At 43.0% G+C, this 26606-nt stretch overlaps 1 protein-coding gene across 2 annotated transcripts in view; it reads left to right on the forward strand.

Annotated features, from left to right (window-relative positions):
* The window catches only part of SNAPC4 (small nuclear RNA activating complex polypeptide 4), a 267076-nt gene that overhangs the window by 179274 nt on the left and 61196 nt on the right, over window positions 1-26606 (forward strand). For both annotated transcript variants that reach the window (XM_085613150.1, XM_085613161.1), the window contains exons 17-19: window positions 12815-12907; window positions 22518-22767; window positions 24467-24537. In XM_085613150.1, coding sequence (XP_085469276.1) covers window positions 12815-12907; window positions 22518-22767; window positions 24467-24537 — 414 coding nt within the window. The remainder of the gene's footprint in view (window positions 1-12814; window positions 12908-22517; window positions 22768-24466; window positions 24538-26606) is intronic.

Here is a 26606-nt window from a genome sequence, read left to right on the forward strand (position 1 = left end):
TTTAAATGAGCACCAGTTTTGTTACAGATGGACACATTCGTTTTTGTTAGGCACGGGGAGATTAAGCGATTTGCCCAGAATCACAGGATGGTGAGCATCCCTGCCGGGACTTGAACCCAGTTCCCCAGCTTCGAGGTCGACTGCTCTAGCCGTAAGGGCACATACTCTCCCCATCTTGGAGGACCAGGAGTTGGCATTGGTCTCCCAGCAGACCTGCACAGTTCTCATGAACCACTTTCAGTGCAGACAGTCAGTCTCCTCTGGACTATGCTTTGAACTCTGTTTTCTGTTCCTCCTGACTCCTCCCTGAAGAGTTCTGTCCTCCCACTTGGCCAAGGAGGCCAAACATCTGGAGATGTATGGCCACTGGACAGAAAATACAGCAACTGGCTCCTTTATCCAAGATCAGAACTAGTGAGGGGGCACATACATGCATTGAAGGGTTTATGCTATGTGTTACTCCTTTATGGTGCACAGTAATAGATCTAAAAGTTTTGAATTAAAGGCTAGAGGAGCAGGGCCCAGTCCCGCCGTTAGGTGGCAATTTACCCCCAAGTTGATGATGCGAGAGATCTTACATGCCGAGTAGGAGAGACAGCACAGCGGTACCTTGATACTTTTCTTTTCTTTCCTAGTGCACTCTGCTCTGAACAGGCTAGGGCTCTACACAACGTGTTTTCCTTCTGTTATATCCATTCTTATGAAAGCCAAATGGCTTTCAATGCATTATGTGTTGATCAATACTACTGATGCAGATGGCTGATCCAATGACTAATAAAAGTAAAGTGTGGAATGCAGTATATAGCCGTAAACCTTTATGAACAGAGGTAAGGCGCAAAAGGCAACTGCTCCATTGAGTTATAAAAATGAGGTACAAAGTGCAATATGTGAAATAGATCAGCAGAAACTAGCACAAAGGCCTAGTGTCCCCACTGAGAGATAGCACCTGATGTACGTTTTGCACTTATCGAAAGAAACAGGCGCTTCGTCCTCAGCGCTTTTCATGCAGCACAGTGTATCAAAGAGTCAATGAACAGGCTCAACTGTCGCAGAGAGTGAGCATGGCACTTAGGGCCTCATGTAGGTAGCTAAATACCAGTCGGTAACGGCCGAAATTCGGTAAATATCCCGTTACCGACCGGTATTTAGGCATTTGAGATGTAGGAGGCATGATTTAAGGATTCGGTAATTTACCGAATCGGTAAGGGATCGGTAAAATACCGAATCGGTAAAATACAGATTTGGTAAATTACCGAATCCTTAAATCATATGTAGGGAGCACTCAAGTGAGTGAATTTCAGTAGTAAGGATTCGGTATTTAACACCAACTACAGGTTGATGTTAAATAACGAATACCTTTCAAAATGCTAAATTTGGCTGCTTTAAAAGTGCCATGTGGCAGACATACATGCCCTAAACATACATGCCCTTAGGGCATGTATGTGCGCCACATGTGCACACATGGACGAATCAGGGGTGCAACAGGGTGTCAATGTGACACCCTGCCACCCATGGTTATGCTTCCCCTATTACCGATTCGGTATTTACCGAATCGGTAATAGTAAATGGCTTCTCATTCATTCCTATGGGCCTCCAGGCCCATAGGAATGAATGGGAAGGGATGCATTATTACCGATTCGGTAAATACCGATTCATAAATACCGATATTTACCGAATCGGTAATAATTACCGATTGTTTACCTACATACTATTTACTGATTCATAAATACCGAATCGGTAAAATTCGGTATTTATGAATCGGTAAATAGTATGTTACCTACATATGGCCCTAAGTCCTTAAACTTGAGATGGTTGACTAAAAGGGATTGCCTTGATGGGCTGTGAAACTGGCGGGGAGTGTGAGAACTAATAACTGGGACCACTTTAGACGTTGTTACATCCAAGCTTAAGTTCTTGGCCGCCAGTGCCACAAATTTGACCAATCAGTGTGGTATTTGAGGGCAATAATAATTGCCTCCTGTCATGTGCGTTTGCCTAAGTTGATCCTTTCAGGTTTTAGGAGTGCTTACGGCTCTTCTAGCAAGGCTAGCCTGGTGCAAACAGTGTGCGGAAATGTTTCATCATACACGCCGCAACCCCTGCACATAGTGGATTCCGAAGACCAGCGCCACCTGGCAAGATGTTTCACAAACGGCCACTCCCCAATCCTGAGCACCATAAACTTTAATTATTGATATTTTGAGTACGTACGGGACAGATAGGGTTGGAGATGCCACAGCTGATACGAGTTGATCGCGGCCCAAGCATGCCTTGCTTCACCAAGGTATCCATGTCAGCCTGATGTGAGAGAAGGTGCACTCCCTTTTTCATGCTTAACTTGAAGACATTTGACTCAAGTGTGAAGCCCAAAACTCCCAGGCATTCAGGAGGCTGCAACAGTCCTCAAGGTGCAAAGAATATGGTTGTCGGGCACCCCCAGATTAAATTTAATTCCTCAATAGGGCCTTCAGACTTCCTCTCATAGCAAGCCAGAGTTTGTGGCAGAGATTTGAAAAGGCACCTGCCCTTGCCAACCGTTGGTTGAGAAGGCGGAATTCCAGTCAAATTTGAACAGCTGATGAGGAGCTTGGCATATGAAGAACGGCCGGGGCCGTTTCTACCATTAGGCAAGACTAGGCGGCCACCTAGGGAGGCAAAAAACATGAGTTTGGGAATCCCCTTGAATGGCGTTCGACCTTGAAAGCGCATTGGGTAGCGCCTTCTACAATGCGACGTGACGTCACGTTCAGCGCCACGGGCGCGCACGCCGATTTCCGACTTCCGATTCACTCTTGACCCGATCAGAGTCGGACCTCTGTGCTCGCACGGTCGCACCCTGTGCTGACCCCGAGGTGCCTGCCCGCTTCTAGGAGCATTCGTTCTTCTGAGAGGTAAAATTACCACCTTATATGAAATCAGATCTACTCTCCTGTGTTTCTCCAGGAACGAAGTGAAAGATGTTTAAATTTGCAAGACACTTGCTGGGCGTAGAGCACTGTTCACCATCCAGTGCTTCAAATGGGCAGATGCTTACAGGCACCGAGTACCCGCACTTCATTAATTCGAAGGGCACCTGCACTTCTTAGCAGTGATGCAATGCTTTTAGCACGAGAGTACCTGCACTTCTCAGAAGCAAACCAGTACTCTGAGATGCCAGGTACCTACACTTTAAGATTCCTTGGTTATGTCAAGAACTGAGCATGACGCAATGGTGCTCTGCGGGTCCCGGTAGGAGTCGCACTGGTCCCACTACGCGTCACCGGTTTCATTTGTCTGCTGCCTTTTAAGGGGCCAGTGGGCAGGGCAGGGGCGTGACAGCACTGGCTATTTACGTCTCAATGTTGATGCCTGCTTCATCCGAAGGATCAGCAAGTAGAAGAACTGCACTGCTTGTGCTGATCCGACAGTAAATCCTCGATACATGTATTTGGCACCACAGCAACATAGTGAAACACTACTATACCAAACTCCTCCATGGGTGCTAGTTCCAAAGCAAGTGCTGTGGCACCTACGTATGATAACCTTCCTGCCTCATGGCCCCAGACTCTAAGCATCTACACCTCAGTTAAAACTTCCACAGTCCTGACCACCCTGCTCCCCTGGACCGGCAGCGCCCTCTTCACTAGCTCTCCCCATTCCCCAACAGTAAGCACGCCCTGCTGTCCTGTCTTCCATATTATCCACCATGTATGCCTGGCAGGAACGGGAAGATAAAGTTTGCATATGCACTCATCTCATGGGAGCCTCATAGCGAGACCATGGTATGGGGAATATGGGTGTAAATAATGTAACTTATCATTAGGGGTGCATTTGCAGCAACTACATACATTGGTGGAAATTCTGCCACAGACTAGAAATTCCGCAGGCAGGTAGGTTTGCTCATTTTAGCAGGAATCCATCCGGGTGATTTACGCCTTCCTAGGGGGCATGTCAAAATATAGCAACATTCCCTGTACCGGCATGCAGAGTTGCAAAATCTGCAGCAGAAGGATGATACTTCTGCTGCTCAAACTCTGAACCTGACCCATGTTGTATTCGTGTCTGTAGAATAGGTCTGCAATATGAACAATCTTCAAATCCCAAACTACGGTTCAATACCTCATTCATACTAACGCAGAATGTTGAATTTTCATCTACCTCACATTCTGCTAGGGGCAAACCCTGTACTTATCTGCTGCAATTGTGAAAAAGGTAGTGGTTAAATGTGTTTCTAATATTGATGCTGAATTTATTTTTACTGATTTTCAACCACTACCTATTATGATCACACATATTACCTCACCCATTTGAGATTCTTCTATGTTGAATGTTGAATGCAAGTTCTTTTATATCTAATGCATTAATTCATCTAGCCTGGATGACAGGAGGGGAGAGTAATGGAGTAAAGGGGAGGTGGTAGCATTTTTCAATTCTCGCCTAGGGCGGCAAAACACCTAGAAACGGCCCTGAGAACGGCTTTATAAATCTTGGTGACCAACATGTTTAAAACCTTACCATCCTTCCCCAGCAGGGTTTCACTACCATAGACTAAGGACCGAATTGCTCATCCCCCACAGCGAGCTTGACTGTTTTGAAAAGGATGACAGGACGATCAAGGCCTTGGTATCCATAGCCTCCATGTGCCGGGCAAAGGAGGACCTTGCATCCTTTTTAACACCAGCATATTTATATGTCTGTTCCTTCGAGATCTTATTGCCATTGAGGTACCAGTGACCCCTTGTTGATTTTTCTGCCTAAAATTAAAATCTTGGTTTTCTTTAAGTTATCTTTCATACGGTTAACGTTGGCAATTCATTTAACAAGCGCTGCTGTCCGACTCTCATGTGACTAAGCAGAACTAAGTCATCTGCATTAAGCAGGCTACTAGTGTGTTCGCTTCCAATTTTCCTGGATATGCAGGCTCCATTGCCCCGTTTGACAAGCATCCACATGTTGGTATGTAATTGTATGATTACATCAAGGAGATTTGATGTGACACTCCAGTTCCTTAACTTTGTCCACAGGGCCCCTCTTGATACGCAGTCAAACTCTTCCCTGAAGTCCACAAAGAAACAGTGCAGCAGGGTCCGAGATGTGATAGCTCTCCCGGAGAGTAAGGATATTGCTAACAGATTTGTTGAGGTACCAGGCTTCTCCACAAACCCTGTTTGATTTTTTGGAATAAGGCCCCTCAACTCAACCCATTACGCATCTCGTCCAGGAGTAAGCTTGCAAAAGGTTTTGCTTCATTGTCCAGAAGGGCTATCAGCTATAATTGCTGGGGTCGGATTTAGAGCCAAATTTAAAGATCGGTTAAATTATGGCACCGCACCAAAAGTCCAGTATTGATGAATTTCTTAGATGGTAAACGAATAGAGGCTTTAGTTTGCTGGTTCAGAAGAGGATGTCCTGCTTAAATAGAGCCTGAGGAAGACCGTTTAGCCCAGGGGCCCCATCTTATTTGACCTTCACCAGAACCAGTTTCAGCTGGCACATCAAGGAGGAAAGGGAGTGACACCTACAGATCTTAGATAACTGACAGTGCTGGGAGCCTCCCTGATACTTATGAGGCCACGGTCACTCCGTTGCTGGGTGGCAGAGCAGACGTGGCTTTCTGCAGGTTCGCCGAACGGGAAGTGTTCAGGCAGAAAAGATGACCCATCCAATTCGGTGAGGTTAGTACAAACAGCTCTGCCTGAGCCATTTATCTGCCAATTTATCAGAGTCCAAAAGTTCTTTGAGTTGCTCTTTTTACTCTCATACAAGAGCGCCATCCAGAATTGATCAGTGCGTATGGTCTTTTGGGCCCATCCTGCTGGCTTGAGGTGTGTTTGTGTGACCTTAAACTCAGTCGCTAGCTCTTTGTTGACTGGGTTTATGCAAACTGCTCTCAGGGCGATGCTCAGGGCTTTCTTCAAGCTTCTAATCATAGCTGTTGGGGGGGGGGGCAGTTTGTATTGGGTCGGAGACTGAGTTAACTGCTCTTGTATATGAAAACTTTGCTAGCAACAGGGTAATAAAGTTGGACCACTCAGCTATTAGAGATGTATTTTCAATGGCGACCCCACTTAAAATCTTTATGCATTCAGTCATGATTTTATCGTGGGAGTCATCTCTCTTATTCAGTCGCCTAAGGTGGTCAGTGAAGGCCACTTTACAGGTGACACAGGCCAGAGCTTGTTCCATCAACATGGTCTTTATTCTAGCAACTTGAGGGCAATGGCCGCTCTCAGAACAGGGTGCAATGCAGTAACTTTCCACTAAATTGAACATTTACACATTTCAAATGGTGAAGTCAAGGTATGACTGTGTTTTTTCACCTGATTTTGTCCAGTTGGGTGGGACATCTTGCAGGAACCTTTGAAGCCCATGTTGTTAAGTGGCATGAATACTAGTTCCCCCAGTGCATTTCACTGACTACCATTAGGCCTTGTCTGTTCTGTGATGCTCCACTCAGAATCAAGGGCAAACTCTGGGGATTCCTCATAATTGTCTTGGACGAGGTTCACGTTGAAATCCCCCGTTATGGTACAGTCTATTGAGGGATGATCCGTGCCCAGTCCACATATAACTGATATGAGATGATTTGGCTTTTCCCTTTTTTCCCTCGAGTAGGGGTTAATGTAAATATTGATTAGCAAAAGCGAACAACTAGATCTCCATTTTAGCAGTTTCACTGTTTGCAGCCAGTTCTCCTGGATGTCTATGGGTTCAATCGAGACCTGAAGTTTTGAGGAGATGTACAGTGAAAATCCTCCTTTAGGTCTATTGTTGTTATGCTTTTTGGAGGCAAATTTGCAGAACTTGCGGAAACAGGTGATGGGGTGGTCAGTGATACACCAGGTTTCTTGTAAAGAGATTATTTCGAATTCACCCCAGAAATCCAGAAGATTAGTAAACCGCTGGGTCTGGGCAAGGGCGCAAATATTCCAGGAGCATAGAGAGAGGAACAATGGTTGATGGGTGTGGGACTGGGCACCTTCCTTAGTTCAATCAGGGCACCTGCGGGCTAAGTTTGCTGCCAGCCAGCTCCACTCAGCCCTTGAGAGGTCGCATGTCTGCAACTGCTGGTCTCTGGAAACAGAAAGGGTGCGGGCCAGTGCATTTTTAAAGATGGAATATGTCTCTTGCTTAGACGCAGCTGGTGCAGTCTGCTGTTTTGTAAGAACCACAGGTGTTAGGAACTCGATTGAAAGTATATCCTTAGATTCCAGATGGCTGCGCTCCGTGATGGCTTCAATAGACTTGGGATATTTCCTCAGTTCAAGATGTCATGGGACCCAGTGTGTTGTATTCTGGGGTGAACAGCAGCCTGAGATTGGGTTGGTGCAAAGTGGCTTGCCCGTGTGCTACCTTGGCTTACAACTGTTGTGGGGAGAGGCTGCTGGCAAATGGAACATTATAGTCTACCAGGGATTCTTCCTTCAGTAGTCATCTTGTCAGATGATCCGGCTTTAGGCCTTTTTTGGGAATAGACACTTTAAGTGTCCGTCTCGCCAGTTCTTTTGTGGGCATCATGAACTGGAAGGTAGGTACTTGCGGAGTAGTGACTTGAGTACTTGCTGGGATTACATGGTGGAGAGGCCCTAAGGGGCCATATAGTCATACCAAGTTCTGTGCCACCCATGACTTCTTTACCAATCTGGAATTTCATGGCCATAGCGGGGCCACCCCAGCACCAATCCTCCACAGCATCAACCCCTGCAGCGGTTCAGAAAAGTGTTCCGTTAGTAGTGTGGTCCAGGGGCACCAGGAATGTTATCTAAATCCTGAGGTGACGAGGGAGCAAGCACCAGCAACTCCTCATAGCAAGGCGGTTAGCTCAACCCTAGTTTGATGCACAGGTATGGCTCACACATCTCTAAATGTTTCTCTGCCAAGATGAGGCTGAATATTTTAGCTCATATATCTTGATTCAGAAATTAAGAAGCTGCAAGAAAGTTCGAGAAGGTAATTCTCTGCTTCAGCCAGCAGGGTGTTGAGGGCCACTAAAAGCTCTTGTTTTCTATTAACACATTTTTGTGGATTGTGTGGAGTGTCATGGCCGGCTACTTAATATTTGCCTGAACATACAAGAGTTATTTTTTATGACATGGCGAAAGGTAGTTTAGATGCCTCCAAACTAGCATAGCATTCCAACCTTACGTGTTGCATTCATAGATGTGTGTTTGCAGACAGACAGACATGCAACAATGCCTACTCTATAGTGGACATTGTCTTAGCAGTTGTGCAGCCTTACCGTAAAATTGTGTATTTTGGGGCGCTTGAAGCATTTTACTGGCAGAATGGCAAGAATCTGCTCTCAGAGGACTTGTTTACACCTTTACCATTTTGAATTCTTCTTGTCAGGAAAGTTCTCAGAGTAGGTACGGTCCAAGGTTTTTGCTAATCATAATTGAGTTCTGAATGGTTTGCAGAATTCTTTCACTCTTACACATATCATTTCCTGCTGTAGATTCTGAATTTAGTGCTGATGTTTTTGACAGTCTCTCATTCTCTGCATTTGAGGTTCTTTATTTGCGGTTTTAATGTTGAACATGATGGCAGTTGCATGAGCAAGAAGAGTGGAAGCCCTACAAGCATTTCATCTGTGCCACCATGAGTTCTCTTTCTGCCTCACAATAATATTGATGGACTTCCTCTGAATTTTATAACTCCCAGAAAGTGGTGTATCCTACCGGTGTATGGCTCCCTTAGGTTTTATTTGGAGAAATCAAAGGAAAATAGGTCGAATGATCAACCTTGGTGGCTTTTCAGGTTCAAAGAAAAGAAATCTTTTGAGGACTCAAATTATTCCTGATGGGGAATGCTTTGTGTTAAGTTTTATTATGAGTTGGGGGATAAGGATCCTCCTGCGTTATAATTGTTTAAAAAGGACAAGGCGACTAATCGGCCCTCTGTAAAGAGGTCCCGCGTCTGGACATCTGTCCGGTTGCCAGTTGGCCATCTATTCCACTGGAAATTTATTGCAAAGTCAGAAACAGGCAGTTTCAGAAGGCTGACTTTAAGCAGCTTGTAGCATAAGGTTATTTTCTCATTTAGTTAGGTGGGTGTAGAGGTGAGCTCGCGTTTTTTCTTTTGGGTGGTTCTTTCATTTTGTATTGTCCTCTGTGGAGTGAGACACAAGTCTGCTGAAGAATTCCGATGATGCTCTGCCAGTGCTTTGGAGCCTCTACATCTCTTCTGGTGATCACGTCAGCGACTCCTGAGTCGAGACAACCTAGTGCTGGTTGTTACACTATTAAAAAGTCTTCTAATGCCGGTCTGATATCTGGGGAAACATATACGTTTAGAATCAGCAGGAAGAGCAAGTATCCACCAGAAAGGACATTACTGAACATGATTAGAATTTACTTCAGAATCATCAATTTCAAGAAAACGCCAGAATGTCAGATTCAGACTTGTCCCCGACTTCTAAGTTGTCCTACCGCCATGCTCCTATTCTAACCCTTCCCTATACTTACTATGATGAATTTACCTGTTGTTATCCTCTTCAAACTGCTTTCTGCTTCATCTTATGTGGCATGGAGCCCACCACGCATTGATTAAGCAATAACTATTATTTGAGATACTTTGGACGAGGGGTCATTATCCTGTCTCTCCTATAATCTTTGGAATGTTATTTAGCTAGGGCGGTCACCCAGATCCACAATGTGCATGGTACAGGTGGGGCAGTACCTGCCACCAAAAGGCATCGCTTGCTGGTGTAAGGCCCAGATCTCCTGGAGGACAACACCCAAAACCTAGAATTATTAACTTGATTCTAGAAATAAATCTATACTTAACACAAAGACCAGTATTCCAACCAAGAACAAATGCCTCCAGGATGATGCAATGAACCGGGAATGCCTCGAAAAAAGCATCAGCTGGACTCATAGTGGACAGTCAATAGGGCCCCTCAGCTGGCCATAACTATAAAAGGAACAAATAACCACATTTTGTAACCTTACAATCAACAATTAATTCTTCACTGTTCAGTGGAAGAGCAGGTATGTGGGACATCGGGAAATTTCACAGAAAAAACTGCTGACATTTCTGAAATGTGATGCTACATTGCATGGCCATAAGAAATTACCTCTTGAAAGTACAGAGGTCCCAGGCAACGATTATGAAAGTAATGTTTGCATCTTTTCGAGAGAGCTTTTCCTAGTTCTGTACAAGAACACTTTTCAAAACAGTACTCTACTCCACACGCTCACAGTCCATGTCAATCATCATAGCGGATCCATTTTGTGGCTACAGACTTAAGCCTTTTTTCTTGAATTCATTGCATGGCAGTTCACAGGTCAGCATTCGATCCATTCTTTTCTTTCTTGCAGCAGATTCAAGCTTCCTATAGAGACCATACTGATTTTGCATTTCTGACGTGTTAGTATTTCAAGCATAGTGCAGAAACAAACGCTTTGCATCCTTTGCATCCTTTCAGATTTAGTTTTTTACTTCAAATCGGTTCCCCTGGCCAGTTGTTCCTAGTTAACTTATTTCTATGGGTTTAATGGCAATCACCAATGGGAGCCATTTCCAATTTTCGAAATTGTATTTGAGAGAGTCTAATTATTTATTACATTTAAATATATCTCATAATGCCAAAATTTAGTGATATACCTTTCATTTTCATTATTGTGTATTATCAATCACACAATTTCAGTTTCATTATAACCTTTTACTAAACCCAAAAAGCAACGTAATGAATCCCTTTTTTCTTGTAAGTTGTTGCAGAGTGCATTATCAGACACAATTTCTTTATGTATTCATATTTTCTCATTATTAAATTTTTTCAACTTCGTTTTTATGTTAAAGCAAATAATTGTAAAGGTGCACTCGTGTTATTACCACAACCTCTGCCCCAGCATTTTGAAGCTAATCCTTTTCAGGTGATTCCTGTACATGCACAGAGCTCTGGTTTATTGGTATTCATCCTATATTAATATAGCACTATCATTCCATTATTTAAAAAAACAGTGATTGAAATTTGGAGTGTTATGCTGTTGTCTCCCATGTTAAATGGTAGAGTGGTCTGGGATTGGACACATGTGTGCATCAGTGTTGTCTGAGCTCCTTACATATAAATGCCTACTTCTGTTTGGAAGATTTCAGAAATTCAAGTTTGCTTTTTCTGGCATCTCTCCTGGCCGGCAGAATCCTGGGCTGAAGCTTGTAAACAGTGACTTAGTTAGTTCTCTTCACATCATTAATAGTAATAGGAGTGTCATAAACACCCACAGTGATATCTACTCATTTTTCTTATCTGTAACCCATTAATTTAACTCTGGATTAATCTAGTGTCTCTGTGTTGCATTTCACTGTGATGGAGATTTCTCTCTCCATGTGATTTTGATTATCCACTAATCAATCTTTTCCATCAGTAAAGAGTTGGCAGAATTAAAATTGGATTTTTGCCATTACTCTAGTGCCAACTATGTTGAATGTATATCACTAACAAATGAAAAAGGAACTACTCAATTGTTTGTTGACTTCTTAGTGCCTGTCAGTCAGATATTGATAATCAAGGTTAGGTCGTGTGTTTCCTCTTTTTGACTTCTTTACACCATTTCCTTTAGCAGTATAATTTCTTCTTTCAGATTCATCCATCAGCATTTTGTGGAAGAACAATGAGATATTTTCCTTGCTATCTTTGATACCCCCATCCTTCAATCAAAATCTTAAGCTGACTCAAAGGGGGGGGGGGGGGGGTGTTGGGGGGGAGATGATCATGAACGCAATCAATTTTTCATAATAGAAACAGAATTCAAATTTCCATCATACCTAATACAATGATAGCACATTTAATGAATTGATATGAGTGTTATCTCCACTTCCATAACGCAAATCACATCCAATGTTTTTTTATATCTAAAAACAACCAACTCGCGTTTTGCAGTATTCATTAAAATGACTCTTTCTTCAGGGCGCTATTTCTAACACATATTCCTTTTCCAATGTCCTCATCTGATATAATGATCATCTCACAAATGATCTTGAAATCACACATAGTCCGCATATAAGAGTCATGAATAAAAAATATATTTTCAACATACTTCTTTTAAGATCTTCCTCTAAAATCAGTAGCACTTTACATGATGGACTGAGGCAGACAAGGTCCCCACCAGCCCCTACCACCCTAACTTGCCACCCTACCTACCTTTGTCTCCTTTCTTCCATTAACACTTTGGTTCTCATCTTCTTGCAGAAATCTTGTGTACTATTTGAGAGCAGCATGCGTTTAATGTATTTTGTGTCCGCCACATACCTTATGTATCAGCTGGGTTAATATTCCAAAAACCTCTTGCACCTGATGATAATGTTATCAGGTCTGTAGACCTGAGCTGTAAGAGTGCCCTTAGTGATGTACGTAGAGCTTTTTCCAAATTGTTTAATATAACATGTTAGGATGGCCTTGATTGGCGCGAAGGGTTGAAGTCTGAACCCTGCTCAAATTTCTCTTTGTACTTGGTTCAGAATTCTGAAATTTGCTTGAAAGCCACATTCCTGAATTTTCCCCCTGATAAATTTCTGCAAGTCAAACGTGTGGAAATTTTGAAGGAAAAACACCGGCGCTACATTTTGATACATGTCGAATTTGGTATGGAAAACACACATTCCGAATGTAATTCCTAGTTTTCGGGAGGAGCAACAAAATAGTTGGTATAAACAGTGTAAATACCAAACCCTGCGGTATTTAACAGATGTGGTAAATGCCACTCTCTTTTCTGGCCTAATCTAATTCAGAGTATTTGTAAAGCTTTTGTGTTTCAAATGCGCCTCTCAATAAATAGATTTAAAAAAAATAAACAAATGACCTTTTATTTACTAACTTTTGATGTTTCTTCCCAAGGCCTGTGACAATGGAAAGTATGTATTTCGAGTTAACATGGCAGATGTGAGGAAAGTACTGAGGCGCAATACCTCCTTCCAGCGTACAAAGCGGGTGAGTGTTTTTTGTTTCTTCACTTCTTTGCTCCTATCGGAACAGTTCGTCTGCATCTCAGATCACTGTGACCGTGTCCAAGTAGTACGCTGTTAGAATTGTGTTTGAGACTGTTCCTGAACTGTATCAATAGAAAAGTTAGTCAGAGGTGCAAATGCTGGCTGCTCCAGAGTCTCCATCCATGTTCAGAGGAAGCCTGCTGACTTGTACGTTGTTTGTGAGTCTTTTGTATTTCCAGCTGGGTCAGGTAGTAGTTCCTAATAGTGCAGTCCTCACAGAACAAGGTGACGTCATGCAGTTAGGGATTGGAGAACTTTTTAGATTCTGTTAGGGGGAAGGAGCCAATGTGATTCTTTCAAGGCAGGTGAAATGTGCCCAAATGTTCTTTTGGCTGCTGATTATTTGACTCACTGCACACAGACATCTTTGATTGGTTCTAATGAGGATGACGGGTCACCAATCGTGCATTACTGCCAATACTGGTTGATAAGATGAGTGTTTGACATGAGCTGCAAGTTCATGGGAGAGAGGAACATTTTTATTTTGCAATGTAAGCTGACTTACAATGACAAATACCATGATTTAGTGGAAATTCACAACATGGGGGCGATACCATCCACGTTCATATTTTTTAAGCCACTTTGTGTTTGAGGAGTGTGAGGTTAACCTGTTTATGAGGACAAACTTAGCCATGTTTGGGTTGGATTTGGAAAGCACTGCAGATATTCAGGTTTCAAAGAAGAGGCAGTATCTGAGTTTAAGGATTTTGTTAGGCAATCATACTTTAAGTATAGCTAGGTGTCATCAAAATGTTGATGGATTACAGTATCTTGGCCTAGTAGGAATTCCAGTAGCTTCATGTAGAGATTGAGCATCATGGGAGTAAGTATATATTCCTGTATGAATATAAGAATGTAGGAACTAAATTATTTTGGCCGGAGTAGTACAAAGGTAAATATGATTCCATAGAGTATAGGAACTTCGGAGAGACTAACAGGCCATTACATTATCCCCTGTTGTATTTCCATTGATGAATAAGCTAACCCTCTCCTTGGAAGTAAGAAAAGGAAAATCTTGCATAGGAGCAGGAGCTCAGAAAAAGAGGACTCCCTTGTTGTCCCTCACACAAGGCAGAAGGAAGGCGGTGCTATACTCGTATGCACTGAAGAGAAAGAATAGCCCAAGCCTAATGTGTGCTTCCCAAGCTAGCCAGAAGGTAGAAAGCAGCAATGCCACTGAGTGAGAAAAGCTTCATTGCTGTCCTCCATATCAATAAAGGGTCTATATATGGCACTGAAACGCTGTAAGGCAGCAGCCTTCTACTTGTGGCAATATGTGTCACATAATTGTAATGGCATCGCAATTTATGGCAGTACCTATGTATATGATGGTAGTACATAAGCACATTGACTCTATTGAACATATAATAGAAGTACATGGACATACAATAGCAGTACTTGGGTGTACAGTATGATGGCAGTACCTGGACAGACCATGGATGTACCCAGATATCTTCAAGCAGTACCTGGGCATATGAAGGCAGTACCTGCATTTAAAATGGCTATATTCGATGTTTAAATGATAGTACATACATATATGATGGCTATAGCTCTGCTTGTAATTGCACACAAGTGTCTTAAGCTAATTCTATTGAATATGAGGACCTGAGGGGGAACTTTTTAAGGAGCATAATGGCAGGCAGGTGTAATGGGACTCAGACTGTAATAATTGAAGCCTTTTACCACTGGTGCACTAGGGATTTTTCATTGAAACCAAAACTAAGCATCAAGTACCCATATTTAGCACTGGATCGTTAGGGTAGCGGAGTCAAGCAGTCCAAGGCTTGCTGAGGGATGGTTTTGTGGGGTTAGAGACTCAGAACTCCATAACAATCAATAAATCAATGGCAGCCAATGGTTTTACGTATTCAAGAACACGTGCCTTACACATGACACAGTACTGGACATAATCATCATAGGCCACTTCAATTGGTACACTAATATTTTAAGTAATAATTATGCTGCACTATGCTGCACTTGTAAAGTATCTTTTTGTCCTTCTTTGCTGTTGGTGTGATAGAGACTAGTCCTGCAGTTACTGGCAGGTGATGGAGGTAGTACTGCCCCATGTTGAGTGCATTCATACATGATTCATCGACTTGGGATTGAGTCTGTCCTGCCCAGAATTTATCACAGTTTCCATTGAGTACACCCACTTGGTCAGGGGAGCATTGGCAATGCCAGTCCAGTCATGTGGCACTGCTTGCAATCCAGTGGATCTGTTCTCAGTTGGATCTTTCTTGGGCCAAGACACAAGACTGAAACAAAGCTAGGAGCACACCCTGGGTGACAGTGGCGATGGAAAGGCATCAATAGATGTCTTCTTTGACAAGGGTGATGCGTCCTTCCACACAACACTTCCTTCGGCACTCAGTTTCATAATTCAATACCACCGAATGCGGTCTGAATGGTTTTATCTCCTCATGCTTTTGCTGCACTGGCTGTTTAGTGGGAAATCCCAAGAAGCAAGCAGTTGAATCCCATGCAGTGACGGGCTCCTCAGCTTCAGTAAATGCTGCGTGGATACCTGGGTCTTCCAGGCCTTACCCTTTGGCAAAGCAAAGCAGCTATTCCACTGTGCTGGGCTTTATCTTCCTCAAGCAAGGACACCCCCATGCCCATCCTAAGCAGTTGATTTTAGACGTCGACCAGGTTTCTGGCCCCAAATCTGGCAAAAGAGAATAATCAATCAGTACCGCAACCCTGGAGCACAGAAGAATTTCTGTGTTGCCACCAGTTTGGGACCCCCGGATAATTGTATGGCAATCTTGGTACATTGGCTAGAAGTTTCTATCTGGTCTTTATACTAAGTTTGCAGATCGGCTGTGTAGTCTAAGAGTCCACCTCTGTGACATGTTTCAGACAGTTCATGCCTTTTGTTTATTTCTTCCTGATTGGTTCAACCATAGTCCTTGTCTTCAGGTCTCATCAGGAAAGTGGGGAGGAGTTGAGAGGTCCTTTCAGAGGAGACTCAAAACAAGGACACAAAAGAATGACAGGCTGCAACACTTAACTACCTGCTATTCTGTGGTGGGTAGCTCTTCTAAGGAGCAAGAAAGAGCTGGGGAATTTCCCTGTACTTTAAAAGGACTCTCTCCTCTTCTCAACACGCCCCTGTTATGAATATTATGTAATTTCCCTCCTGGGCATTACACTGCTTAAGTTACATGTGTCATTCAATCGAAAGTACATCTAGCCTATGTTATTATGTTCTTCAATGTGATAATCGCGTATAACGTAGTAAGTGCTGACTGTGCTGTTTTGCATTATTTGTTATTGTTTTCTGGCAAGTTTCTATTAGATAGATGACTACCTTTCTCATTTATTGTTGCTGTTCAAAAGTTCACGGCCTCAGAGAATGAAAATAAATTTATTCTGAGAGTTTCTATGACAATGAAATGATTTTATGAAAATCGAACACGAGAGAAGGGTTAGTGAGGAGACCTTCATGCCAGGTGACACCGGGACAGGCCATGAGAATCAGATCACCGCTCCTAATTGAAATTTACTGGGAAGGCACTTAGTCTCCGCCTTGCTGCTGGCTGAAATCATCATGCAGGTGGCCTTGAGAGATTATAATAGCAGGCCTTGCTAGTATATTGAACGCAAGTCCTTTTGTTCAAACGGGTATGTAGGCGTAAACCATCCCTCAAACTCGAAATAGTTTGATGGAATATTTCGTCTTGTTGGTGCTTTTAGTAAATGTTGCTGCTGCCGTTTCCTTTGTCTTTATAGTGGCTACAATTCATATCAAGTGCACCAGACTAGGTTTTTGATTTAAAAATAAATCTTTAAAATGCAGTCCCCTTTTTCTAGTGTTCTTGAGTGTGTTATTACTTGAAGGAGGGTTTTGGTTTCCAATAACTATCACTGAAATGTCTCATGGGATTGATTGTTTCCAGAAACACATCTCAAGCAAATATTGCTCAGTTGGTTGTGGGTTTTTTTGCTCTCCGACTGGTTTTCTGCATTAGTGCCAGAGTGTCTAGAAAACTGGACTCTGTGGTTCTAGAGCAAACCAGAATACACACCACCACCTTCTTCTGAGGTCCACTGCAAAGTCTCAGGGGGATGTCCTGGAGGAGTCTTGCAATTCACACTGCTGTGTTGAGCTCCCTCCAATATCTATCCTAGGTACCACTTGGGTTTCTGGAAATCAAAATGGATTCCTGTGTAGCCACAACCACATATAATGGACACACTACAAGCACAACCTCTATACACACAAGTTGAAGATACATGTGACATTCATTTCCCACACAGATGGTGAAAAGGGCCCTGTGGGCCGGGACGGACAGGGAGATTCGGAAATGTAGGAGAGGCCAATAGGCGACTCTCCGTAGTGGGTGACCGGGAAGAATAACTGTCCTGTCACTATAGTCTGTTACTGCCACCACTGTCAGACCTCAGCATTCTGGTGAGATGATGGTAATCACGCTCAACAAAAGGAGATTGCACACCACAGTCTGTCCGTGTCGTGTTAGGTGCTGCCGAAGCTATCATGGCACATCCTGACTGTCTTGTGCCCTGAAACAAAACAGTCAGAAACCTTCAGAACCTGCTATGGTGCACTAGATTCACGGGCATGCGGGCTCCAGGGCCAGGCAAAGGACCTTTTCAGTTCCAACAGTCTGGTACTTATAGCTTACAATCAGCTTTGCTTTTTTTCCAACAAATATTTACACATAACGGGGTAGAATAGAAAGGTTTTATAATGTTTTAGAATATTGGGGTGACATGAATCGATCAACTAAATTGCAGTTGCTGCAGAATTGTACTACTTTCACTCCATTATAAATACATTAATGAAAAAAGTGTGAGCTCTATAGATACGTGAATGGCATCAGTATGAACCAGTAGGTCATCCTCGAATTTGGGGAACTGGGTTCGAGTCTCGGCAATGACGCTGAACAGCCTGTGATTCTGGGCAAATCACTTAATCTCCCCGTGCCTAACAAAAAATTAATGTGCCCTCATGTAACGCAACTGTTGCTATTTAAAGCGCTCTGATACCCAATACTTTCGGGTCAAGTTCGTGCTATATAAAACTCCGTAAAATAAAAAAAAATAAAAAACAATGTCAATTAAAAGATATATACATTTGTAGTTGGGAGTGTCTAGATATATAGGTTAACAGAAGAACAAAAGCAGGGCACATCGGATCTGTTATTTTATAATAAGCAGCAGTTGTGGAACGAGTACAAAGTGAGTGTGTGGTTAGTACATGTAGGAGATATGTAGCTCACTTGAACCTCTGTGTGGTAATGCGAATTTGACATTTGTCTCGTAGTAGGGCAACTGACAGGATTTATAAATAAAATAGAAGAGCAACACTAAGAAAGTCCAGATCCGCAGGCATGAGCAAAGGAGGGATGTCAGTGCAGGTCTAATAGGGAACCCTTTTGTTTGGCTTTGAAGATTTGCAATGAGGGAGCACATTGTGTATGAGTTGGAAGGGCATTCCAGATCCACAGAAGTGTGCTTTGGCATCCTGCCCCTGTAGCTGCATAACATCTTTCCACTACATAGGCAATGTCATTCCCTTCGAGCCTTGGACATGCCGTCAGCAGACATCTCAAGGCCGTCAACCTATAGGTGTGACATTAGAGGGATTTTGACCGAAGAAATCTTGTCTACAACCCTATAAAAGTCAGAGATTATTGAATGTGTGACTCACACCAAATCAGTGATACTACGTTGTCAGGCTCACACATAGTGAGTGAAACGTACTCTGAGATGTAATAATCGCAGTTATTGAGTGATATCGTGCTCCAATAAGTGAAGTTCACACCCAGTGAATGTGACTGAACACCATGGTTTGAGGGTCCCACCCAAAGCGCGAGACTGTACACCAGTGTATGAACTTTGCACCTGACTGTGTTCCAACTTGTGTGACTTCCACCTAAGGAGTGAACAAAAGCGTGGGACTCCCACCAGAGGCTGGTGCAGTCTCCCCTGCACATGCCGCTCTCTCCCTGAATTCAGAAAAGGAGTCAAGACCTGGCTGTGTATTATGCAAACTCCGAGGAAGGGTGGCAGGCACTTCACCACACTTATGAGCAAAGTTGCCAACATTTGAAAAATATTTACCGGGACACTTTGCATCACAGGGCTGCTGCAGATAGAAAGTTCTTGTTTGCGTACCTGTGTGTAATAAAGATGAACAGTTTCTGCAACAATATCACACGGGACAGTCTCCAACTTGCCAGGACTGTCCCAGCAAAAACGGACAGTTGCCAACTATGCATGAGGGGTTATTCATTTTAACCACAAGTACAAAACTTTTAATACTCTTTTTTTTTTTTTTTTACTCCACTGCATGTTAGCATAGGAGCTAGCCTTGAAGACAAATCTTTTAAGCCTCAGCACCTAAGTGGTAGTTACCATTTTTAAATTAATTTTGTTATAGTTTGAGTTTTATTTAAGTTTTTCAGCAAAAACCTCTTCATTTTTGGAATTGATCTATGGTTTTATACGATTTGCAATATTGCTTATAAATACCTTTTGCCAATCTTCTTGGGAGATTAATATCAAAAATTAATAAACACTTTGAGCTAACTCCCCTACTCTGTCTGCGCCATTTCCTTCAGTTGCTCCTGATTTTGTCCTGCGTCTCTCTCTCTTCTGTTATGGTTTCTTCATCTGTTTGATGTAAGATGCTCTTCAGCTGCTCTTGCTAGAGCCACACTTAATAAAGGCGTTTGCTATTGAAGTACAGACAAATTTGTAAAATGTCAGTCTGGCAAGCTGGGGGTACGCAGGAAGGATTGAAAAATACTTTTATACGTGTGCGACGGGTAAGCACCCACAAAACGCCTTTGCCGAGCTATGTATAAAGTACCCTAGTCTAACCAGTGGATGATGGGGACTTCGTTCCTACTTTGAGGGAGATGCTGAGGGCTGGCAGAATGTACAAACTAAAAGTAACATGGTTAAAAGAATAAATAAAGTAAGTTTGTAATTAAATTGATACAAAGTAAGGGCCTGATTTAGAGTTTGGAAGATGTGTTACCCCGTCGCAAACGTCTGCCTTACCGCAATGCTGTCGGATATAGGGCACTTGTAATAAGGTGGGTGGGACTTCAGTCACATTTGCGACAACGTAACCCGTCTGCCAAACTCTAAATCAGGCCCTAAATCTTTATCAGGTAACTTAATAAAATTAGTGAAAAAGTACTTTATTCGTCTTCAATTACAGAAATTGGGGTGCAGCATTAATTACAATTATCCTATAGGGAATAGTGGCAAAGGCAATTAAATGTTAAGTGTTGTTATGTGTCGTTTTAGTGGAAACAGGGAAAAAGCTAGGCCAGCCCATGGTTACAGCTTGAAGGTTTCCTTGGTGAACAAAGTTACCCGCAGTTGTCTCAATGTTATCTGACAAGGGCAAAGGAGGATAAACTGATCTAGAAACTGCATGGAGGTGGGCTTGACGAAAAGCACCTGCAGAGGAACATTCAATCATGTCTCCTTCGTACTAGTGCTGGAGTTTCATCGCAGTCTTCCAGTCAGTGTTTGAAATTATTTAGAGGTTCTGAGGTGCTACAAACGGTGTTGTTGGGCAGCTTTCAAATACCAATCACAGACACCCTGCACTTGATGTTTTGCAGACTTTGTTTCCTGAAAATTAGACCGGAATTTAGAAGCTGGGTGATCTAGAAGTTGGGTGACTTAGAATCAGTCCCAACATAAAATCCAGTCCATGTGTCCTAGTGTCCCTCACACACCTCTAGTCTTCTAGGAGGTTTTCATTGTAATCTTCTTTTCCACATTGCAGGTCGCCATATCAATGAGACTTTAAAGGTTCTTGGTACTTGGGGTTCCTGTAGCAGTTCAATCAATCAATCAGTAGTCTTATAAAGCATGACTACTTACCCGTGAGGGTCTCAAGGTGCAGATAAGTCGCTAACAGCAAGCATTTCCATTTATAAAACGCCTGAGAAAGCCTTTCAAGCAGCATGTAGGTCAGAGGCTAATTTGGGGGTGTTCTTTAAAAGGAGGCCTCCCACCAATACCCTTCCCAACTCATGCCCCCATCTCCATCGTTTTAACCTGAGAGCAAATTGCAGGGGTGGTCTACAAAGCTCTGAAAGCCAGGTTCAGTCCAGGAGAATATGCATCACACAATTAGGAAAGGAGGTCCAATCACCGTAAATCCTCCCAAGCAAATGCACACAAGCACAAAAAGATGCAGTGATGATTTAGTTAAAGTATTATTTAGACACCATCCAAGGGCAGCTAGTTAAAAAGGTATATCAATAAATTGGAAGACGAGGGCACACCCACATCATGTGGCATGCTTCATTATCATCTTCCACATCCCACTTTGGTAAGGTGGTACTACCAGGGCGGACTCAACCTCAGTTAGAGAGAGTTCTAAATAATTGACCAACTGGATAAAAGCCGGATCCAGATAAACACTAAAAGTACCTTGGGGTAAACATAAGGAATTCCCTTTATATAAAGGTACCAGGTAAACTTAAAAACAAGATGGTGGATGTCTATGGATATAATGATCCAATCATCCCAAGTTCACCAATATGTTTCTCCCCATTCTAGTGCCTAAAAATGTCAGGGGCATTCTTCAGCGCTCAAAGGATCCCTGCACCTATGTTAATTATCACACATACGTGGACAAGGGATTTCCTTGGCTGACCAATTACGGCTGGCACACCGGAGCCTGTTTAGGCCTGCTAGAAGGGCACATCTCTTAACAACTGTGTGACTACAGAGGTTGCTCTCTCTAACCAGGCCATGGGGTCCCATTTAGTTAGGGTCAGTACCAAACAAGTGTGGAGATAGGAAATCTCTTGTCTCACAAATGTGTGACAATTACTTGATACTTACTTTCCCTTCCCTTCCCGTCCCGTCCTATCCCCACCTTCCTACTCCTTTTTCCTAATCCAGGGCTCTCTTAAAATGTACCAGTTAAAATACAATCCAGTGGAGAATGGGGTGCATTTAACATTTCTATCCAATAGCACTTTAAAAATAACATAGTATATGCAGTCCTTACTACACTTATAAAAAAAGCAACACTTCCTTCTTGAAGTGTTAAATAAATCCATGTTAACAGGCCTTAAGTGTGTCAGGCAATACCTGTTGCCCTGGTGGCTAGAGTGAGGCCAATGGTTGCTTAGTTTATACAGAACTAAAGGACTGAAGCAAAATGCATGTGTCATCAAAAGAGATGGTGCAGCAAAATGTTTTGGGATTCATATTAGGCAGACTGGATCCTTGCTGCCTGTACATTGCACTTGCCATAAAGGAATGGCTTGTTCCCACCTCTGTTAAAAAGGAACAGTCAGTCCCTTTCTATAGATTTGTGTACGTGCCTGAAACTCTTGCATTTGTCTCCAAATAGTCCTTCATGGCTTACAGATGTTTTGAAGAAATTTCTTAGGGAGACATGCGTAATATCACTTTGATCAATAGTTACACATGTTATCAGCAATCCCAGACTATTCATTTCATAAAAGGTACAAGTTTACTTATCATTGTTGTCAAAGTATTATGTCTCTGTCTCATGGTCAGTCTTTGTTCTTCCATAGGTTGAAAAGATGAAAAGACTGTGTTCGGGTATTTATCCAGAAATGTCTCAGATTTATTCCGGCTTGTCGCTGGATCAAGTGAGAGATGTGCTGCACCGTGCTAAGGAGCAGGGAGCACACCACAACATAACTGGTCTGCGCAATGGCACAATTGACCGAAAACTTCTTATGGCTGTGACCCCCTGGGTGGGCAACGTCATTGTGGTCTATTCTCTAAGACCTACAAGTTCACTGCGAAGTGGAACCAAAGGTATGTCATACGAGCTGTCTTGTACTCAACACTTAGGTGAGGCCTGGCTAGAAATTGACCTGTCCCGTATCTACATATGTGTGCTCCTTTCCTATTCCTATCCCACTGCACATTGTTCCACAAATAGTAAAGCCTCAGTGTTAAATCTTTCCATGTTAGAGTGAATTACTGTGGCCAATGTTCCCTTGTCTGACCAGGTAGGACTTTCAGTTGCACTTCACAGTGTAGACTGAACTTTTACTTTAGTTGAATATTGTAGCAGAAGCAAAAAAGTTATATTTTGAAATGCAAGATAGATGGAGGCACAAGTTGTGTTTTCAGGGATTGAGGTAAAACAGTTCAATAACTGCATGGTCAGTAATGTACCTAGAGAATCATAAGCAGTACCCTGAAGTCTGCACCCAGTTGCATTATTCTGTTGATATATTTTTCATTTTTGATTAGTTTACATGAAATAGTTTGCACAACGAGGATCTGTTATAAATATATGCAGGAAAAGAACACCTCCCACTTGTATTATTGATCTGGTGTATGTGTTGTATATAGCATTGAATCTTTTACCGATTCACATGCTTCAATGCATTCTCCGTTCTCAGGCTGTTAATTCTTTAACATAGTAATATTGCCGCGACCTGAGCCTCAACCGTGAGAAAGATGGTAGCCTGGAAGGCTGAGAGAAGGAGGAGGGGGAGAGACGCAAAGACAGACAGACAGGCAGACAGAGTAGACCTTAGAAACTGCTCGATGAATCTGTGCAGCTGGCGTGGATCCAAGGAGAAGAGGCAAAACGCAGAAAAGAAGGCTGATATAAAGCAACAGATACATATAGCAATCTAGGTAAATGCAAATAGAGTAGATTTACATAAGGACCAATGGGGGCCAGGTGCCCTGTCCTATTACCTCTCTGGTTGAGGTTTTTCCTGCATCTGGGTTGCTCCCAGACCTGGGCCTCATGTGTGGCTTATCCTACCACGAAGTTCAATTATGCGGGGGGGGATGCTGCCTTCCTCAATGTAAGTGAGCCAGAGGTGCACCGAGCTCTGATAGAACATCTCTGCTCTCTTGCTGACATTGCCAGTACAAAGTACTTGAGACCTTGCCTCCTGACTAACTTTCGGGCCAGCAAGGCTAGTATCACTCGTGGAACATAAGCCCTTCCTACTTGACCCACCGAGGCTGGGAGTCAAACCTAATGGTCATCTATGACTGGCAGACGGTGAAGGGGTACCTGAGTAGAGATGGGAGAGCTGCAGGGACAGGTACAGTTGCTTTGAGCTGGCAGGCAGGAGAAGTGGTTCCTCCTCAGCAGTAAGGTACCCCGAAGGAGCCTTCAGTTCCAGTCTTAAGCGGTATACCCGCACATGTGTTGGTCATCACTTCTTTTTTGAGAATGCCTTTCCACTTCTGATATGAAAGGTTCTTTAAAATGCTAATTTAATTTAATTAAGCTGATTAATTATTAAATGTAATGTGTACAGCAAGTTGCATAAGCCAAACTTTCCAACATGCAGAAGATGTTTCCAAGTATGTAAACAGTTTTAGGGTAGGGCACGCCACTACCGCTCACATTATTCAGGTGGTCTTTGAAGATCTAAAAAACATGGTTATGGAGGCCAGGTGAGATCATGTATCCATGTCATTCCAGCAGACATGTTTCACAGTAAACTAACGTTTCTTTCTTTATCTTTATTTATTTAAGCGGATAGTATCAAAGAACGGGTGCGTACGATCAAACTATCCAGCACGCCAGTGTTTACATTGCTCTTACAGGTAAAGTATATGTTCTCAGCTGTGATCTGTGGTTGATGTTGCTTTATTGTATCTGAAAATTTTTTGTTTTCATCCATACATTGTTTGTGCATATCTCTCGGCATGTGTCGGTGCAGCAGGAGAGCTTAGAAGCATTGCTTGGTAGAACATGGTCAATTTTTCTCTGGCTAAGCCTGAGCCGACCCAAGATGGCAGCTAGCAGAGTGTGATTGAGCAGGGCAGGTGCAGGACATAATGGAGCTTGGAAGGGTGTGGCGACAAACAAACCAATGTGGGATTAGGGCAGATTCACGCCTGGACCGAGTATGGTCAAGTTTTCAAATGTTTTTTTATATAATTTACTAAACAAGGTACAATTGCATGTATTTTTTCAGTTTTTCTTCTAGAATGATGTATTAACATGTAATTTACTATTGTAAAAAATTTTGTAACGATGCGGCCAATCAGATGCCGCCTGTATTGTTCTTTGGCTGTTTTGCTGATTTCTGTTTCCTGATAACAAATGGAAATTGTAGTTTGGAGTCTTCCATGTTAAAGAATAGAGTTCTTATCAGGAGTAACTGTATATAGATGACTGTAGACTGTTTGTTCCCATTTATCTTAGCAGTAGCAGCAAAAGGACTCTTTGCTACTCTAAACTTGCTAAAAGATCACCTCTGCTTGCCTTAATGAACTAAAGCTTGCTAGAACTTCCTTCTTTATCTAATGTTGAGTAATCTGCAGTAAGGAAAGCATTGCTGCCTACGAGTAGAATTACAACACTTTTATATTTGTGCAGGGTACTAGGCTAGGGAGGGGAACAAGCCAAACCGAGACCCATTTTGTGTGTGAAAAAGGTCGCTTTATTGAAACGGGTGCATTTTACAAAATAACCAACTGGCAACTGCCTTACAAAACTAAAGCCTCGCTATACATAGAATAACTGACCCCTGACCCCCCCCTACAATCCCTACGAGGGGCTTTTCCTGCCCCTGCTCGCCATCTTCCAATACTTAATTAAAACCTGTGCCAACCCTGGCCAACTTTTCAAAACCCTGCCACCCAGGAAAAAGGGGGTGGTGGCGGCCACTACTGCCTAACCCCCTTTTTTTCTGCCCCCCCCGTCCTGTAGGCCTCTTACTTTCCAGAGTGGCTCTGAACATTTAAAGTCTTGGCTAACACCTCCCTAATTCCCAACAAATAAAGGTCCATGACAAGTGGACCCCATCTCCTCTAAAAAAAAATCCACTGAATCAAAATGAATGTCCCTGTGCACAATTCTACCAAAACTCAACTCCCTGCAGAAACTATACATCTCCGTATTAAGCTTCCTCCTGGCCCTGTCCACTGCTCTGGGTTAACTGCCCCCCGCCCGACCCGGCGGGGCTCAAACTCAGTCCATACCACAAAACATCCTGTCCACTGTTGTTTGATAAGTGCTAAGTCCCTCTTCATACTTCTTATCAGTACTATGCCCTTCTCTCTACACAAATCGTTTTCACCAAAGTGTATGACCAAAATGTTCGGACACCTACCCCTAACTAACAAACCATTTAGGCACTGAATCAGCTCCTTCCACAACATGCCCCCTTTCCCTTTCCATAACACTTTAAACAGTTTGTCATTAAAACACAAGATTCTGTCCGAAATAACTCTCCCGTGATTGGACGTGAGCCCACTTCACGAAGGAGTGCCCCACTACCCAGATTGACATTTCCAACGAAAGGGGGCTGGCCACTGAACCTGAAATGAGAAAAATTGCATGAACTGATGCATTGTTAACAACCGCACTAACTCCCTTAGCCTTGCTACGCAAGTATTGCCTTTAGCAATCTGAGGACCACCTCCCCACCCTGCCCCCACCCTGCCCCCACCCTCTATTGTTTGCCGCAGATGCTGCCCCAATATGGAAAGAGTGTGTCCCAAAATCCGCACTGTTGATGCCTAATTCTTTTAATGCCAACCTCAGCACCGCCAACAGTTGGAAAGCTGTAACTCTCTTTCCATTTGCATGCACAAAACCTGACTCCTCGATATCCTTGGATGCTGCCCGCCAATGAAACCCCCACCTATAAGGGCAGGTAAGCTTA

Source organism: Triturus cristatus, chromosome 1_2 (genome assembly GCF_964204655.1).
Source record: "Triturus cristatus chromosome 1_2, aTriCri1.1, whole genome shotgun sequence".
Lineage (NCBI taxonomy): Eukaryota > Metazoa > Chordata > Amphibia > Caudata > Salamandridae > Triturus > Triturus cristatus.